The sequence below is a fragment of the Aethina tumida genome, chromosome 6 (assembly GCF_024364675.1).
Source record: "Aethina tumida isolate Nest 87 chromosome 6, icAetTumi1.1, whole genome shotgun sequence".
NCBI classification, from domain to species: domain Eukaryota; kingdom Metazoa; phylum Arthropoda; class Insecta; order Coleoptera; family Nitidulidae; genus Aethina; species Aethina tumida.
This window is the reverse complement of record NC_065440.1, coordinates 18,126,730-18,144,088: the sequence shown is the minus strand read 5'-3', so window position 1 is coordinate 18,144,088 and position 17,359 is coordinate 18,126,730. Positions and strand designations below refer to the sequence as shown.

The 17,359-nt window shown below is 40.0% G+C and overlaps 2 protein-coding genes and 1 non-coding gene across 5 annotated transcripts; 2 read left to right on the top strand and 1 right to left on the bottom strand.

Annotated features, from left to right (window-relative positions):
• Positions 1–160: 160 nt before the first annotated feature.
• Positions 161–7,773, bottom strand: LOC109608144 (nucleoredoxin). Of its 2 annotated transcripts, XM_049968416.1 has the most exons (6): positions 7,637–7,773; positions 5,714–5,911; positions 2,575–2,859; positions 2,416–2,516; positions 1,362–1,648; positions 161–917 (listed from the first exon to the last, which is right to left on the bottom strand). In XM_049968416.1, exons 2-6 carry the CDS (start codon positions 5,816–5,818, stop codon positions 559–561), a joined length of 1,137 nt encoding a protein of 378 aa, XP_049824373.1. In that variant the 5' UTR covers positions 5,819–5,911; positions 7,637–7,773; the 3' UTR covers positions 161–558. The 2 variants fall into 2 exon arrangements, with proteins under 2 accessions (XP_049824373.1, XP_049824372.1); XM_049968415.1 differs by lacking the exon at positions 7,637–7,773 and having other exon boundaries at positions 5,714–7,593.
• Trnar-ucg (transfer RNA arginine (anticodon UCG)) lies at positions 7,359–7,431 on the top strand. Its single transcript has one exon. It is a non-coding gene; the product is annotated as a tRNA-Arg (tRNA).
• Positions 7,774–7,833: 60 nt separating the features above from the next.
• On the top strand, positions 7,834–17,136 carry LOC109607932 (cholesterol transporter ABCA5-like). Of its 2 annotated transcripts, none has more exons than XM_049968412.1 (16): positions 7,834–7,968; positions 10,300–10,471; positions 10,637–10,986; positions 11,220–11,460; positions 11,509–11,925; positions 11,976–12,119; positions 12,168–12,398; positions 12,452–12,762; positions 12,813–12,927; positions 12,990–13,139; positions 13,191–13,326; positions 13,378–14,603; positions 14,653–14,989; positions 15,039–16,125; positions 16,179–16,429; positions 16,483–17,136. In XM_049968412.1, the coding sequence occupies exons 2-16, from the start codon at positions 10,373–10,375 to the stop codon at positions 16,581–16,583; spliced, it is 5,196 nt and encodes a 1,731-aa protein (XP_049824369.1). In that variant the 5' UTR covers positions 7,834–7,968; positions 10,300–10,372; the 3' UTR covers positions 16,584–17,136. The 2 variants fall into 2 exon arrangements, with proteins under 2 accessions (XP_049824369.1, XP_049824371.1); XM_049968414.1 differs by lacking the exon at positions 7,834–7,968 and adding an exon at positions 9,536–9,824.
• The last annotated feature ends 223 nt before the right edge of the window (positions 17,137–17,359 follow it).

Here is a 17,359-nt window from a genome sequence, read left to right as displayed (position 1 = left end):
TTTATGTTGACTGCGAGATACTCATAAAAGATACGATGATGTTCTTTGACTCATTAACTGTTCAGATGACAATTGAAATTAGTTCATTTTAAAATCAGAATAATTTATTAATTGTTATATCATAATTTTACTTCGAATTATTATATTTTTAAAACACAAATAATTTCAGCAAGTTTTATTTAAATTCTCACTACAATTAACAATATTATCGCTATAAAAATATTTAAAAAACTATTTACAGTCATGGGGGGAGACGAACGTTTCAATCACACCTCAACATAAATCCGCTAGTCACCTTACAATGTTTATTTAATTCGCTACTTTTGCAACTGTTTCAAACGTCTACTTCTACATTATTTTATTTATTTGTTAGATTTAGAACAATATTAAACTGTATTCTGGCAGTATCTTGTTGATTCATTAAAGAGTTATTTATAATCTAAAAAGTTTCAAAAGCATAAATTGAATTATCACAAAAGATTTATAAACTAGAATGGTTGTTTTAAAAAATAATCCTTGAAATTCTGGTTTGATTCGTTATCACAAAACTTTAATCCCTTAACTATCGTTAGCATCAACTCTTTCGTTAATATCCACGAACTTGACGTCTCCCCTTTGAAACTTCTCGACAAAATCACTAACCGTATTAACGGTTATCTCAACCCCGTATTCCATAACGGCAAACCTTCTGTTGGGTATATCGATTCCTACCAGAAGCGGTACCACATCATCCAAACCGATTAAATCCCTCAAAATGTCGGAGGTTTCCGAGTCCAGACCGATCAAAAACTGCAAGAAATAGTCGTCCTCGAACTCGTCTTGCAGGGAGTTGAAGTTGATGTTGTGTGCCTTGTAATATTTATCAGCGGCGGGCGTTAAAACCGACTCCGCGAACTGGATCTCCGTCTCTTCGCCATCTGAAAAAAATATCGTATTTTAAACTTGACCCACGTACACGGAACTATTAATAAACATCCAAAACTGAAATGTAAACGTTTCAATTCATGGTTGCGCGTATAAATAAGATCAGTTAGACGCGTACGCGTCCAGTGATAATTACAAACACCAAATAAACATAATTGTAAAACATCATCCATTTAGTTGGCGACGACGTAAATTCCCCGCGGCTAAACAGACACAAAACCGGGTCTAAATTTAATCTGGAATGGACGTCTAATTGGTGTTCCGCCGTTATCGTCTCGACCTTTTATCATCGACGCTACGTTTCGTCACCAGATGCGGCGCAAACGATGTAAACGCAGTCTTTGAACGGCTGAAACCGGTGACACTGACAAGTGCTGATCGGTGAGTATTAGTTGAGTGCAAACCCATCCTTAATCAAATCAACAAACAATACTGACCGACAAACAGGACGACGGCAGGATAATCGTGCAGTTTGGTGGCGTAACGTTCCGTCAATATATTCACCGCCCTGGGCTTCCACGGGAAGTTCTGCGCCATCGGATCTTCCGCCAGTTCCGTCCTCGCGTCCATCGTTATCACGTGCCCGTTACTGTCCAACAACAAAAGCGTGGGGATTCCCCGGACGCCGTACAGTTGGGCCAGCTCGGCCCTCACGGCGGTCTGTTGAAAGGGGACGGTGAGCCAAGGCATCGATTCGACGTACGAGCTAAACGACTCCGCACTCCTAAAACAAACGGTGAATTAAGGGATTTGTTTATCAATTTAAACGAGGGGGGAGCACGGAAAACAAACAGTGTTCCTTTTAGGGGTGGTTAATTTATTCGGTCGATTTGCATGCCTTATTGCACGGGCCATAATTAAGAAACGCTGCCCTCATCCTCCCCCAGCGATAAAACCAGACGGTTATCTGTGTAAGTGGTGCGTGTTTCGTCCGTGCTAGATAGTCTGACGTTTTCTTCCATCGGGTTTATTAAAAATCGATGCCTGTGATTTATTATCCTTGGCTGCGTTTGATGGGGTTGAATGCTGTAAACTGCAACCGGATTGCAATGTTTTTACTTTGATTTGCGCCGTAATTTTCCTAAATTTACGACCAACTTTGTGTTGCCCTGAGGCGTTACATTAATGCACCAACTTCGGTGTTGATTTATTTTGCTTGTTTTAGCAACGTTTCTAAACCATTCATTCCCCGTCATTTACCATTGAAATTTAATTTAACTTCTCAGTAAGACTAAAGTCGTAAAAAATATGCTCTATTTAAAGTAAACTTTAAAGTTTACGCTGTGCCGCAAGCAAAAACAATAAAACAAACCGGATTTGCATAGATTATTATCCCACCCCGGAATCTACGAGCGAATTCTTTGCGTTCCCGCATGAAAAAAACTCCTGGAAGTCACGTCGCCTTGACGACGGAGGGTCCGGGGGTTGCACTCGTCTTAATTACGGGGACGTAATGATCGGAACTAATCGCAGGGGGGCAACGGTTTTTACCTGTCGCTGCTTACGAACACGATCTCGAAATGCTGCTCCCGCTTCCTGATCAATCTGTACACCTCGGCCAGTTGGGGTGTGAACGCCCGGCAAGGTGGGCACTGAAAAACACCACCGTTACTATTGTTCACCTCACAATTGTCACCTTCAATCCCTCACCCAGTTGGCGGAGAAGTAAAACCCTCGCACTCCATCCTTCAAGTCTTGATACCGGATGTCTTCCTTGGTGGAGTTCTGGTGTTCCCTGAAGTACAGACCGCCGGGCTGGAGGACGACGTCCTTCAGCACCTGGTCGACGGGTCGCGGCCTCCAGGGGAACGAGTTGCCGCACGGGTCTTCGACGAGGCGTTCCTGAGCTGAGACGCTGATGGTGCCGCCGTCGCGGTCCAGCAGTACCAGCGTCGGAACGCCGGATTTGATTCGGTATCTTCTCGAGAGACGTGTCTGTAAATACGGCTTAAATTGGGCACGAATCGGTCCGAGTTTCGGTGATGAAAATTGGATGGAGAGGGCGGTGAATTATTAATTAAAGAGCAAACATCCCGTCAGTGGTGGTGGGTTAATTAAGGTTTATAGTAAATTTAATTCAGCGCTGTAATTGAAGTTGGAATATATATGAATTATTTAATAAATTCATATGATTATTCATCTGATATAATCCTCATTTTATTATGATATAATTAGTGGCCTATTTTTTGGTCATTTTCATTGTATGCCTTCGAAATTTTGAATGAAAAAGATGTAATAGAACATAAACGGAAAGTACACAAAATTTGAAGACAATCAGCGACAAGTTTTTGATGTAAAATACCTTCTTCATTGTTTGCATATTATTTTCTGACATCTTGTTTATTTTTAATATACGCTCGCACTGACATCTCCTCGACAGTAGTCTAAGTAGTTTTAATAGCTAGATAGAAGCAAATAATACAGATTTCTAGACTAATTTGGTAACAATATTTGGTTTCAACTTCATTATATATAATTTAGAAGCAACAAAGAGGCAGTTTTTCTGAATTTCTACTAATTTTAGAACCTGATAAACCAATATTAATGGTATTATTTAATAAAAACAACTTAAAATCGTAAAATAAATTTTGTTTTCTAAAAATCTGTGACCGATGCGCCGCTGGTTGGATGGCAGATAGTTCAATTTAGCGTGGGGGTTAAATTCGGCAGTTCGACTTTATTAGCTTATCGGAAAACGATTTGGGGATTGACGGGACGTCCATAATTTAGGGCGAAAACTAAAATCGAAAACACATCAAATTCTATTTCGATTCCGATGCTTTTTTATGTTTTTGTTGTGCTAGCAAAATCCTTTTGAATGTTTCCCGATTATATTCCACCCCGTTTTCCGTCACAGTTAAAGAAACGTACGTCACAATTCGTAACGATCCGTTTTTTTTATTATTTCATTAACCCGCATCGGGCGCAATAGAAACGGGGCGGGAAAAAAAGTTATGGCCCTTGATATGCAATAAACTGTGTGATAAAAAGGGCGTTAGACTTACGCCAGACGTATTCGACGTGATAAATTTACCCCGGGGGGAAAAAAGATAACCGGACTTTTAACACAGTTTGTCACGAAACACTGAAAATTTTCGACAACGTTCATGTATATTTTTTATGACGCACTCATCGATTTAACTTTTCAGACAAGTTCGAACACATCCAGCGGGAAACTTTCGACACCATCATCGACGTCGTCCATAAAAAAACAAACTTTCCCCGCATAAACCGTAAAATTCGGGGCACCGAGAAGTCTGCGGGAATTTACGGCGCGAAACACGAGCGCATTTAATTAAAAAGAGGAGCAAAAAAAAAATGAGTACGCGTCGTAACTTCCAGACGATTCGACAATTCCGTTTCCGCTTCCTTTTAATTATTTTCATTCAGCGTTTCGTCGCGTTGAAAGGACTGGAATTACGGCGAAATTGTTGCCAATTTGTCCGCGTTTGTCCCGTAACACACACCGCACAAACGATACAAATTGTGTCGTCTTTTTTACCGACTTTAGATGTTTTGAAACTGGGCAATTTTGTCGTTTTGTCTGTGCATATTTATACAGAGTATTTTACTTGCTATTTATTTATTATTCAGAAGTTTTTTATTAATACTGACTTCCAATAATTGTTTATATATTTAAAAAAATGATAAAATAAAGAAAATCTCCTATTTCTTCTTTGATAAAGTATAGAAGTCGAATTTGTCAACATTTTCAATACAGGAATCTGTATTATTTACATCTTTTAATGAAGAGGCCGTGCTAATACTATTGTCGAAGAGATGGCACTTAGAACGCTTATTAAATAAATGATGCTGCCCAGAAATAATAAGCAATAAATTAGGAGGATTCCTCACTAGAGAATAGTTTTTTTGGAAACAAAAATAATTGTTTTGCCTTAAGTACCTTACTTAGGCCTTACTTTTCTAATCAATTTTTTCCAAATCGTTAAAAAGATTATATTATATTATCTCGACTAGGGTTAGATAAGATTAAGATTGTAAATAAGTTCTTAACTTTACTACTTTAGAAAACTCCGATAACAAAACAATAAAATCACGACACTGAACATTTTAATTGGAGTATACTTCCAATTAGTCTTTAATTAACTGGTACTTAAAAAAAAACAAAAGTTCGGTGAATTTTTAATTAGGTGGTGTGTTTTTCGTTCGTTCGAGTATCCAGTAATAGAATCGGAATCGGAGGAGCGAAGTAAATTAACCAGGCCGCTTCCGTTCGTTAAAACCAGACAAACGGTTTTACAGAGTAAACAAACATTGTGTTTGTGATCCGCACCGACACCAGATCATAATACTATACGAGGGTAATTCCAAATGTTTTAATCTTAATTTACTTTTTTTACTTTAGAATTAACTTATAAAGGAATTTTCTTATTTAAGTCTTAGTTTTACAAAAAATTAATGAATAGAATACTGTAACTAATATTAATTAGATAAAACATTCAATTTATTAATGAAATACAGTTGAAATACTTAATATAATATAATATATTGTACATTATTTTTACTATTTATTGCTTGTGTTATATGTGTTTAACATCCGTTCGCGCTGCCATCTCTTAGACAATAGCTATTTGGAAGCAATTAATGCAGATTTCTTTGTTTTAAATTTAATTTAATTAATTTAAGACATTTTTTTGGGATTCTACTATTTTTGAAAGATTGCAAACAGACAGTTTGCTTTAGCTTCTGTTGTATTAGTAAATTATACCAGGAAACTTGAGAAACTTCTCTGAAGGGTTCTTTAAAGATTTTCGATCGATTCTTTTACCTTTAGATCGATCTCACTGAACGGCACGGCGAACCAGGGCAGGCCCAACAAACTGTCGCGGTGACTGTTCTCGAAGTCGCTATAGACGTCGTTGTGGGCCCACATGACGACCTGCACCACCTCCAACCGCTTCTCGTTGTTGGTCTCCGCATTCAACCTGTCGTACAGATCCCTCAGCTTCTTGATGAAGTCGTCGCTCTGCAAATTGATGTTGGCGAAGGAGAAATAAACGCCGGTGATCTCGTTCGACTTGAGCACGTCGCTGGGCAGCGCCGTGTCGAAGTCGGTGTTGTTGAGGGAGTCACATTTGATAAGCACGTTGCCGAACAGTCGGTCCTGCCAGTTCTTTTTCACCTCCATTGTCCCCCGATAGTCGTGCGTTAGCAGCCGGCGAACATGGTACGCGTTACGCTTGGTGCGGGCGTCGCGACGCTTTGCAACAAACTGACGAAGCGTCGGGTTGTTTTGTCGGGCGTCACATGCGCACCGCAGGCGTCGGATTACACTTTTGCACCGCGAGGGAACAAGGGAAGCGGAAAGTGAAGTGACTCGTTAGATGTGATGAGGAAACCCACCGTTCCCATCCCCATGACCATGTGCGAAACGGCTGCCATTAAAGAAATACTGTTTTTTTGCACTTTAAACTCTTTAATTGTTTACGGACGTTGTACCTAAATTTAATGAAGTGGTTTTCAGCTTCCAAACGAATATGATTCCGGTAATCACCCCGAAAATAAACAATTTTCCTCATTGAAACCGGCCACTCAACAACGATAAGACTTTAATTGGGCCCTTGACGGCAAATTGCCGAGAAAATGAAAGGATAATAACTTTCCCGGCGTCGTAAAATGCAAATTCCACCTCGAGCCTCCTTCAAACTTCCATTCACGGTTTATTTTTATCACCGCATACAAATCAATAAGGCAAACAATCGGACTGGATTCGGGATTGTTTGCGGGCCATTTAGGAATTAAAAAAAAAAAAACGTTGACCTAAATCCAGCGACGACTCGCTTTATTCATACAACGAAAGATTAATATTTGCACAGACGGATGTGCTGAAAGAAAACCGCTGAATGCGTTTCTGTAGCTTTTTTGTTGCGGTTTTTGCTCGAAGAAGTCCTTTAATAAACCCCTACACATGTTTGTTTTTATTGTGTTCGCATAAATATTGTTGGGAAAAGCGAACGGCAATCAGCATCCCGATATTCAGATCCGGGGAATAAAACGCTCCCGGTTCTCTATTGATTTTCTGCCCGCCCATAATTTATCTGTCTGTTCTCAAATGTTTATATCGGAATTATGCGTACATTTACTCCGTTTCTCTTATGATAGTCATCTTTTATTCAGTTCCTGGCACGTTTTCGTCCTTTTGTCGTTCACACGTGGGTATTTTATTATAGTTTTATTACCTAATAAAACTGCACGAAATGCCCGATAAATCATATATTTACTTAGACCGAATGTTACGAGCGAAGTTTCGTGTTTAAAAGTCAGCATTTAATTTATGCTAAAGCATTTTATTGAATTAATTTCGGCAATAAATAATATTATAAATGTGTGTATTGTTAGTTGCCTAATTATTAGTAAACGATGAGGGAATCACATAATGCCATTTGAACGGCTATTCTAACCTATTTTGTATAGACCGTGTGGCCTAATGGATAAGGCGTCGGACTTCGGATCCGAAGATTGCAGGTTCGAGTCCTGTCACGGTCGCATCACTTTTTTACCTGTTTTTGTTAACTAATGCTTTTTTATTACCGTATAAAAGTCATGTTTGTTACCAAAATCAACAAATTATAATATATATTTGTTTAAGTATTTTATTTTATTTTTAATAAGAGTATATAATTCAAATCTACGCCAGTTAATAGTAAATAATTCATTAGAACAAAGTTATCTTAAGCATTTATTGACTCACCCTATTTACTTTTAGACCTTTAGTAGTAAAAACTCAATCACAGAGATACACAATCTTTGTCTAGACTTGTTATCGTGCATTAAAAAGGATTCCCACCGCAATATTTAAGTAAATTACATGCAGCACCACAAAAATTTAAGCTGAACGTTTATGGAAGCAATATTTAAAATAGTTCAACACTTTTTGAATAGATAATGTCGCTTTAAATCAAGGTTAAATTATTGTTTGAATTACTCGCATCACATACTGTATCACATGTTGATTATACTTGTTTTGTGAGTGTGACAACAACCAAAATCCACGACTGCACAAAAACAAAACAAACTAACGAGGTAAGGAATCAATTAATTAAATTGCCTCATTTAAATCTGCACGGCGAGTGTCGTAAAATTTATGGATTTATAGAGCGAACGTTTCCGTCGTTTTTAATAGTTTTCGTATCTATTTTTAGTCGACCTTAGGCAGCCACTCGATGAAAATTAAGGGGTAGGACAAAAGGGGTGTTAACCAGTTAAATGCTAAACAGATTCGTGTGATAAAACGTCGCTTTTTTACGACAAATCCAATTCGATTGCCCGCCAAGAATCTTAAATAGATATAGGCATTATACCATTATTATTATTGGAATTTTATATGTTTTTTGTGACATAGTGTTGCTTGAAACAACACGTTTAATTAAATTTGATACCTGAATCAAAATTAATTGTGTTGGTTATAAAGAGCTCATCGAGACGATTCATTTGATACCCCACATGGTACGTTTATTTTAAGGTTGATTTTGTAATGTTATGTCAAATAAGGTCAGGTTAGGTTAGGTTGCAATCAAATAATTCGGAAACTACTGAACTCAGACCCATCATGTTGGGTGTCATTTTAAACGTTTTTTTAGCCTACATCTCATGGTACCATCCAAACTATAAAATATTCAGTTTAGTTTCTCGTTAATCGAACTGATTTTTTGTGTTAGCATAGGGGTTCATTTGATACTCAGTGTATGAGGTTTACTTTAAGATTCATTTTGTAAGGTCCGAAGTTAGATTAGGAATATCTCAAGAACTACAGAACACGTTTTTCTGTTCTGCATTGAAATGTACCCTTCAAATCATAAAAATTGTATTTTAATTTCTCGTTAATTGAGTTGGATTGTTCGTTTTAAGTACTTATTTATTTGCTTACTGAAGATATTTTATAACTTCAACTTTATAATACGTGCGTGGCAAAAACTGCTGTGCCAATTTTAAACGATCTGCGAAGGAAATGAGAAAAGATTCAGTCAGAGAGACAAACCATTAGTAAAATGTGTTCGCATTTCCGGTTGGCATTTGCATAAAACAATGGATGTATCCACGCCATCAATATTAATAACGAAGTTGTAACGAGTCGTGTAAGTCTAGACTGAAAAAAACCGCAATTAAATAATACCATTTCAACCCTCAAAGCCGTGAGTAGGGTGAATTTTTAAGTGGCGCCGACACACGTAAACCACCCTTTGAAAAAAATATGAGCAGATCGATAACATTTGTATTTATCTGATGTAATTACCTATGTTTCGGTTTAGGGGGGAGAAAAACACGTCACACTATTTTTTCTTTTTTGCTGTGGGGCCTAAATTCACAGGATTTGTGTATGTAATACTAAATTATTTAGTTTAATACAGATTTTTGTTGTTATTGATAATAATTTATTGCTTGTTGTTTCGATGCTTTGTTTTGTTTCAAAGCTCAAAACTTGTGCAGAGACAAATTGGCGAAAGCTTTCAAAATTTTGAGTTGGCCCGGGCCCAATTCGTATCGGAACCGTTCAAATTGTCATAGTGACCCGGATCCGCGCCGTCTCCGGTGCCCCGGAAGGAGGCGGCGCGCATGCACCCGCCGCCCGTCCCTCCGTTGTTGCGACGCGGCCGTCTCTCACACACCGCCACGCACCGACAAAAAAGCCGCCCTTCGTTTCGGCGTTTACGCGATTTAAAAAAGGAAAACGATCAGACCGAAGTGTCCAGTCGGTGTGCCGTTCCTGTTATCGAGTCCGGGGGGTGGCCGTGTACCGCTGGGGGGTTGACGGCGAGGTGGCCGAGGCAATATGGCGGCGGGAAATGTGTGCGGCGAGACGATATAGGCCACTACGTTTTCGGGGGTGAATGGGACTGTTTCGACGCTTGTGTTCGTTGTGACAGTTCGGCTTTGTTGAGGTAAATTGTGTGTTGTTGATTGGCGGGGTTGGGGGACACGGAATTCTTGTGACTAATACGTGTCCCTTAACCTAATGCTTATCCTTGATCTTTTAAGTGATTTTAGCTCCGATTGCTCTTTTAGTCATGTTCAAGGTGTTCTTTAATGGCAAATCAACTTTCGTTTCACTTTTTTAGTGTGTAGATCAATACCATTACAACATTTTAGGGGATGTTTCATAAAATTTCAGTAACTTACCTACCTGAAAGTTTAAAATGTTGTCACTTTTGGATGACACAATTTCCAACATTAAAGACAAAGAGTTAATTAAATTTGTAACAGTAAACTAATAAAAAGCTATCTTCAATGTTTGTATTCAATTAATTAAGTTAGATGAACTATAATTTAGTGCTCTCGTAAACTTTGACCACTTTTATGTCTTTCCAATATTCACACCTTTACTTGAAACTAATTAAAATTCTTTTTTTCTTGCAGAAATGGACAAATCACCAAAAGTGAAACGTACGAAGTAATAAATTATCATTAGTTATAAATAAACTGAAGAAAAATGGAGGAGCCAACTCACTCCGTTTATCTGCAACAACTGAAGGCGATGCTGATCAGAAACATCCTGATCAAAAAGAAGGAGAAACGAAAAACTCTCACCGTAAGTACCAGATTAATTTACAAAACAGCACGAAGCCCCACAAAACGAATTCAATTTGTAATTGCTTTCAACTAATTGCATTCAGTTCAGTTTATGCAAAACGGATTAAGAAACCTTTGTCGTCGCCGCGTAATCGAATCGATAAATACATGTTCAATTTTCCAGGAAATCGCGCTGCCCTTGTACTCGTTGGGGCTGTTGATATTCATCAAGTTCGCCCTGCCCAACCCCAACTTCCCGGTGATGGACACGCCGCACGGCGAGGCGGAGTTGTTCAATCACTTTCAGAAGAACAGCAGCCACGTCATACACGTGGTGCCGAACACGACGGACACGCAGGAGTTCTTGAAGAGGGTCGACCAGCTGTGGTACAGCTCGGCGGTCAACGCGACGCCCTTAAAATGGATTCTATACGAGACGGAAGAAGATTTACTGACGGCGTATTGGATGAGACCGGACCGCGTTTCTTTGGCGGTCATTTTCGAGGAACCCGGCCCAATTAACGGACAACTAAGGTGCATTTTAAATTACATACTTCGGCACGTCTTGCGGAGACGTTTAAAATGACACCCAACACGATGGGTCTGCGATCAATATTTTCGAAGTTATTCGCTTGTAACCTAAACTAACCCCACTTTTTTAACATAATCTCACAAAATCAACATCAACATAAACCCATCGAGTGGGGTATCAAATAAACCGTCTCGGCGAGCTTTTTTCAAATCTGACAATTGTTTTTTGCATTTAGGTACGAAATAAGAACGAACCCGTCAATTTACGGTACACCTCCGACCACGGCGCCGTACGCGTCGCAGGCGTCGTGCAGGTCTACAAAAAAGAAAGGGATACTTGCAGCCGCCGGCGTGAGCGTTTCCGGAGCCTCGGTCTCGGGCGTTTCCATAGAACTTGGCGAAAGTTGCCCCGTCAATATGTACTATTATTCCGGTTTTGCGGCCCTACAAACCCTGTTGGACTACACCAAAATCAAAGTAATGTTTCGGTAACTGTGACTTTGCGTTCCTAATGATTTTGTTTAGATGGAGACCGGGGAGGAGAGTTTACAAGTGCCTCAAATCATCCTGGCGATGTTCCCCAAAGCTGCGTTCACCGGCAACTGGATGGTGGCCTTCAGATTGATCATACCCTTGTACATGGTGTTCGCGCTGACCCAATTCCTGGCCTACTTGCTTATCCTGATCATCGGCGAGAAGGAGAAGAAGATCAAGGAGGGAATGAAGATAATGGGACTTAGAGACTCCGTGTTTTGGTTGTCGTGGTTCATAATCTACGGAATTTTCGTTTTGTTTTTGTCTATTGTTTGCTGTACTATATTGTACATTCTTAAAGTCTTCAACAACACCAACATACTTTGGATATTCTTGTTGACGCTTCTTTATTCGTTTTCCATTATAATGTTCGCGTTCTTGATCACCCCTTTCTTCGACAAGGCTAGAGTAAGTGTTGGAAGTAAAACTTAGACCTTAACTAAATTGATTGGTTGCAGACTGCAGGAATTTTGGGCAACTTTGTGATCACCATCATGAGCTTGCTCTACTACATACAAGTATTCGTGGACGATTCTAGTTCAGCTGCACTTTACTTGGTCAGTCTGATCAGTTCGTCAGGATTTGCCTTAGCTATGGATCAAGTAAGAAACAACCAGATCTTGTATTTTTCTTTAACAACAGAATTGTAGGCTTTGGTGATGGATATGAGTGGTGAAGGAATCAATTTCGATAACCTGTGGTCTGGACCAGGCATGCCCTTTGGTGGCAGTCTGATAATGATGGCCTTGGACGTCATACTCTATGGTCTTCTGGCCTATTATTTGGACTCGGTAATACCGAGCGAACACGGGGTTAAACGCACCCCACTGTTCTGTTTCATGCCTTCCTACTGGTGCAACAAGAAGAAGATGCTAAACAGAGTAACCATGAAGTTTTTTCGAACCGTTTTGAATTTTGTAAAACTATTTTGTAGATTCCTTTGGAAAATGGCGGATCGGTTGGATCATTGAACACTGGAGAGGATGCCAATAATGATTTGGAGCCAGTGCCAAGAGAAATGAAAGAGAGGGAGGCCATAAAAATAGTGGATATGTATAAGACATTCCACAGTTGTGGCAAACCTGAGATTAAAGCATTGAATGGCATCAACTTAACCATTTACGAGGGACAAATCACCGCCATTTTGGGTCATAATGGTGCTGGAAAGACTACTTTGTTCAATATTCTTACAGGATTAACTGCTCCTACTTCAGGATCTGCTTATATTTTTGGTTATGACATTACGTAAGTTACAAAACTGAATTATAATATAATTCTAAGTATATGATTTGTAGTGATCCAAGAAGTATGGACAAGATTAGAAGTATGATTGGAGTATGTCCTCAGCATGACATCCTTTTTGATAACTTGACAGTTTTGGAACACCTCCACTTTTTTGCAGCTGTTAAAGTAAGACACAAACCTTTTAAGGTTTGAAAACATCAACAACATCACAATTGTATATTTTGTAGGGAATTGCTCCATCAGTCAAAGATTTTGAAGTGAAAAAAACTATAAAAGATGTAGATTTAGTGGACAAAGCGAAGACCAAAGCAAAACACTTAAGTGGTGGCCAAAAACGTAAGCTGAGCGTCGGAATTGCTGTCATTGGCAATCCAAAGGTAAAACACCATCATCAGCTGCAACAAACCAAATGACAGTAAACATTTCAGATCATAATTTTGGATGAACCAACCGCTGGTGTTGATCCCTACTCCCGACGTCACATGTGGTCAGTTCTTCAAAACAGAAAACACGGCAGAGTTATACTCCTTACAACTCATTTCATGGACGAAGCTGACATACTAGGTAAATCTCATCTGTGAAAATGTTCATTAATTTAATAGTAATCGTTTGCAGCTGATCGAAAGGCGGTAGTTTCCAAGGGCAACATAAGATGCTGCGGTAGCTCCTTGTTCCTCAAGAACAAGTTCGGAATCGGGTACCATTTGACGTTAGTGCTCGAAAGTTCGTACAAGGAGCACGCAATAGCAAGATTAGTAACAACCCACGTGCCAAAGGCCGAAAAGGCCAGACGCCATGGACGCGAACTCAGCTTTATACTTCCTCACAACGCAGTCGACAATTTTGCCCCCTTGTTCTCGGCCATCGAACAAGAAATCAACAACAGAAGCAAATTGGGAATCTCCAGTTATGGAGTATCTATGACGACTTTGGAAGAAGTGTTTTTGCACTTGGAAAAGGACGAAGAAACCGAATGTACTGTGGATAATTTATCTAAGAAGATTGTCAGAAACAGGGCGTTGAGTAGAAGCTTGAGCTTGCAGAGCAAAAGTACCAGTTACCAGTCGTTACAAAACGAAGGAATTAACACCAACAATCAAGAGCAAAAAGCTGGTGAAACCACGACAGTGGGAGGCCTGGAAATCATAAGCGAAACCAGGTCGCCCATAACAGGTCTTGGTTTGGAAAAAATCGATTGCAAGCCCAACGTTTGCCAAACCCTCTGGGCACTTCTACGTCTAAGAACTTTGCGTATGGTGCGTGACATTCAAAAGTTGTACTTCATGATCTTGTTCCCCCTGGGACTAGCTGCGGTCGGTTTGTATTTCTACAACCCCCAAACTTTGAAGGGGCCGAAGCAACAACCCATTTTATTAAACGGCGACACTTACGGTGATCAAACTACGTTGACAATCTTCAACGGTACCAACCAGGATCTGGATCAGTTCCGAGACGTGTTACAGGACTACGGTGCCAAAAAAATTGAAGACTTTGATGGTAACTACTCGTCACTTCTAGAATTGGCGCCTCACATGGCTGCCTTCAATGTCAATAGTTTCCAAGACTTAGACTATCAGTTTACGGTCATGTACAACGATACGTACCAACACAGCTTGCCCATTGTTTTAAACATGATCAGCAATGGATTATACAGACTGTTGAGTACCAGCAAGGTCAGGAACGGACTGTGGGAACCCATAGACGTCTCGGCTCAACCTTTCCAACAAACTTCACAACCTGAGGAGTTTAACTTGGGGATTTTTATGGCCACCATGTGTCTCGGCATGATTTTTGTCATGGTGCCCGTCAGCCTTGCCGTTGACATGGTTTATGACCGAGAGGTAATACTTCTCATACATTTATCCATCAGTTCTAACCTCTGTTTTGTAGATTAAGGCCAAAAATCAGCTTCGAGTGAACGGTTTAACCTTCAGCATGTACTTCATCCCCTATTTTATTGTTTTGGGGGTCATCATGTTGATAATCTGCGCTGCCCTTCTCGCTATAATATTGTTGTTCGACATACCGTCGTTGAGGGAGTGGCCTGCCTTGACGACTCTCGGTATAGTGTTGTTGTTGTACACTCCAAGCTCGATTTTGGCCACGTCTTGCATTAGTTACATATTCGACAAGTTCGAGACGGCTCAGAGTGCCTTGCCCAACATCGCGACCTTTGTTGGGTTCTTGCCTTATTTCTTCGTCGTCTACTTGGACATGCTGCGCATGGGTAAGTAGAATAAAATTTACAATTTCCAAAATAACCAACATTATTTTAGGTGGCAAAGCCGCCTTTGTGCTTCACATGATTCTTTCGTTGTTCAACACGATGTACACCCCTTACGCCATCGTTTATTACATCCAGCGAGTTTACGTTATGTGCAAGGTCAATGTGGCTTGCACCAGCTTGTCTTTGGAAGATTATCTGACTGATGAGATTATAATGATGGCTGTGGGTTGTCTTTTGAACATACCGTTTTGGTTCGTGGTGCTTTTGGTGCTGGATATTAAGAAGAGCGGCGGAAAAATATCTGATGCCTTTAAATTCTTTAGAAGCGTCCAAATTGACAGCAACTCCGATGATGCGAACGAGTTGAGTGATATTGGAGAAAACGAAGACAACGACGTGAAGGCGGAAAGGCAGAAGGTCAAAGCTTTTATGGGCAACAGTAATGCGAAGCAACCTGTGGTCATGGTACAGAACTTACACAAGGAGTACCAGAAGTCACATAGGTGTTGCCAAAACGGTGACGAAGCCAATCCGGAGCCACCAAAGGTCGCAATCAAGAGTCTATCACTGGCGGTGGATGCGGGAGAAGTGTTCGGCCTCCTAGGCCATAACGGAGCAGGTAAAACCACAACCATGAAAATAATAACAGCTGAAGAAGTACCGACGAGAGGCAGAGTTAACATTGCGGGTGCCAGCATCACGTCCAACCTAAACTCAGCGTTCCAAATGATGGGGTACTGCCCCCAGCACGACGCCCTTTGGAAGAACATAACCGTGAGGGAACATCTCGAGACTTACGCCGCTATTAGAGGGGTCAAATTCAGGGACATATCCCGTTTGGTCAATCTATACTTGAGCGGTCTGCAAATACACGAGCACGCGGACAAGCAAACGCATCAATGCTCCGGCGGTACCAGGAGGAAGTTGAGTTTTGCCATGGCGATGGTGGGCAATCCCAAGGTGGTGTTAATGGACGAGCCCAGTACCGGTATGGATCCGCGTAGTAAGAGGTTCCTGTGGGACACCATCCTGGCCAGCTTTCAAGGTTCGAGGGGTGCCATTTTGACCACCCACTCCATGGAGGAGGCGGACGCTTTGTGCTCCAGAGTGGGCATCATGGTCAAAGGGGAACTCAGGTCTGTATTTACTGTTTTACCACCTCCGTTGTGTTACATTTCGAGTCTTCTAGATGTTTGGGCTCGACCCAGCACCTGAAGAACTTGTACGGAGCCGGTTACACCTTGGAGATGAAACTGAAGGGTGGTGACTCGACACCATCTTCGACTTGTGGTGCTGATAGAGTGTCGGAGTTGAGGGAGTTCGTGACGAACCTGTTCCCTGAGGCGACGTTGCAGGAGCTGTTCATCGATCGGATGGTTTTCAGTGTGCCGCAGCAAAGCGTTTCTTCGCTGGCTAACTGTTTCATGCAACTGGAGAAAGGTACCACCAGCAATATTAATTTTGTACAACCATTTTAATCGTACTGTTGACAGCAAAATCGGAGTACGACATAGAGGAGTACAGCTTCAGCCAGACGACGTTGGAACAGGTGTTCCTCAAGTTCGCCCACTACGACGAGGACAAGGCCGAATAAAAAAATTTATTGTGATCAATTTGAGAAACTCTATGATTAATTTTAAGCGAAATCAAAACAAATTATTTATTATCGATAGATCAATTGAATTGCGTGGGTTAAAATGAGTAATGTAATCACCATGACGAATTGTTGTTTCCTTTTTTTATTTATTTTATACCTATTGTTAATTGGTAAGGGTTGATTTTGAACATTGTACATATTTGGTACATTGCGATTTGTGGCCTAAATATATGATTTTCATTGATGTTCATTTGCTAGTGCCTGTTATCAACTTTAATGACTGGTTATTTATGTTGCTTAATATTATTATTATCATTATTATTATTATATTTTGGTAACGTTTTCGCCAAGGAATTATTTAAGGGTTTTCTGATGAGGAGGAAAAATATGGGAGTTTTAATCCTTGGTAGACACTTTTTAAATGTTAATACAAAATGAAGAACAATAGAACAGTAGGTTTTTTGAAGATTGTAATTAAATGCAGTTTTTGAAATACATTTTGAAGAATTTTTACTTTATGCAATAATAATAATTAAAGATTATTGTAATAGGCTCTTGTTTTATTACTTTTAACAACTCCTTCATAATCTCTTACCTTACCTTCATCCCCTGAAGAATTATTAAACCTTTATTTATGATGACTTCAATAATTGATGATAAGAGAGGTTTATAAAAATTTAATTAAGTAATTAGAACATAAAACAGTTTCCTGTTACAACTTTTATATCACACTTTTCTGTCAAAATTGGATAATTGGAAAAACTACAATTTTA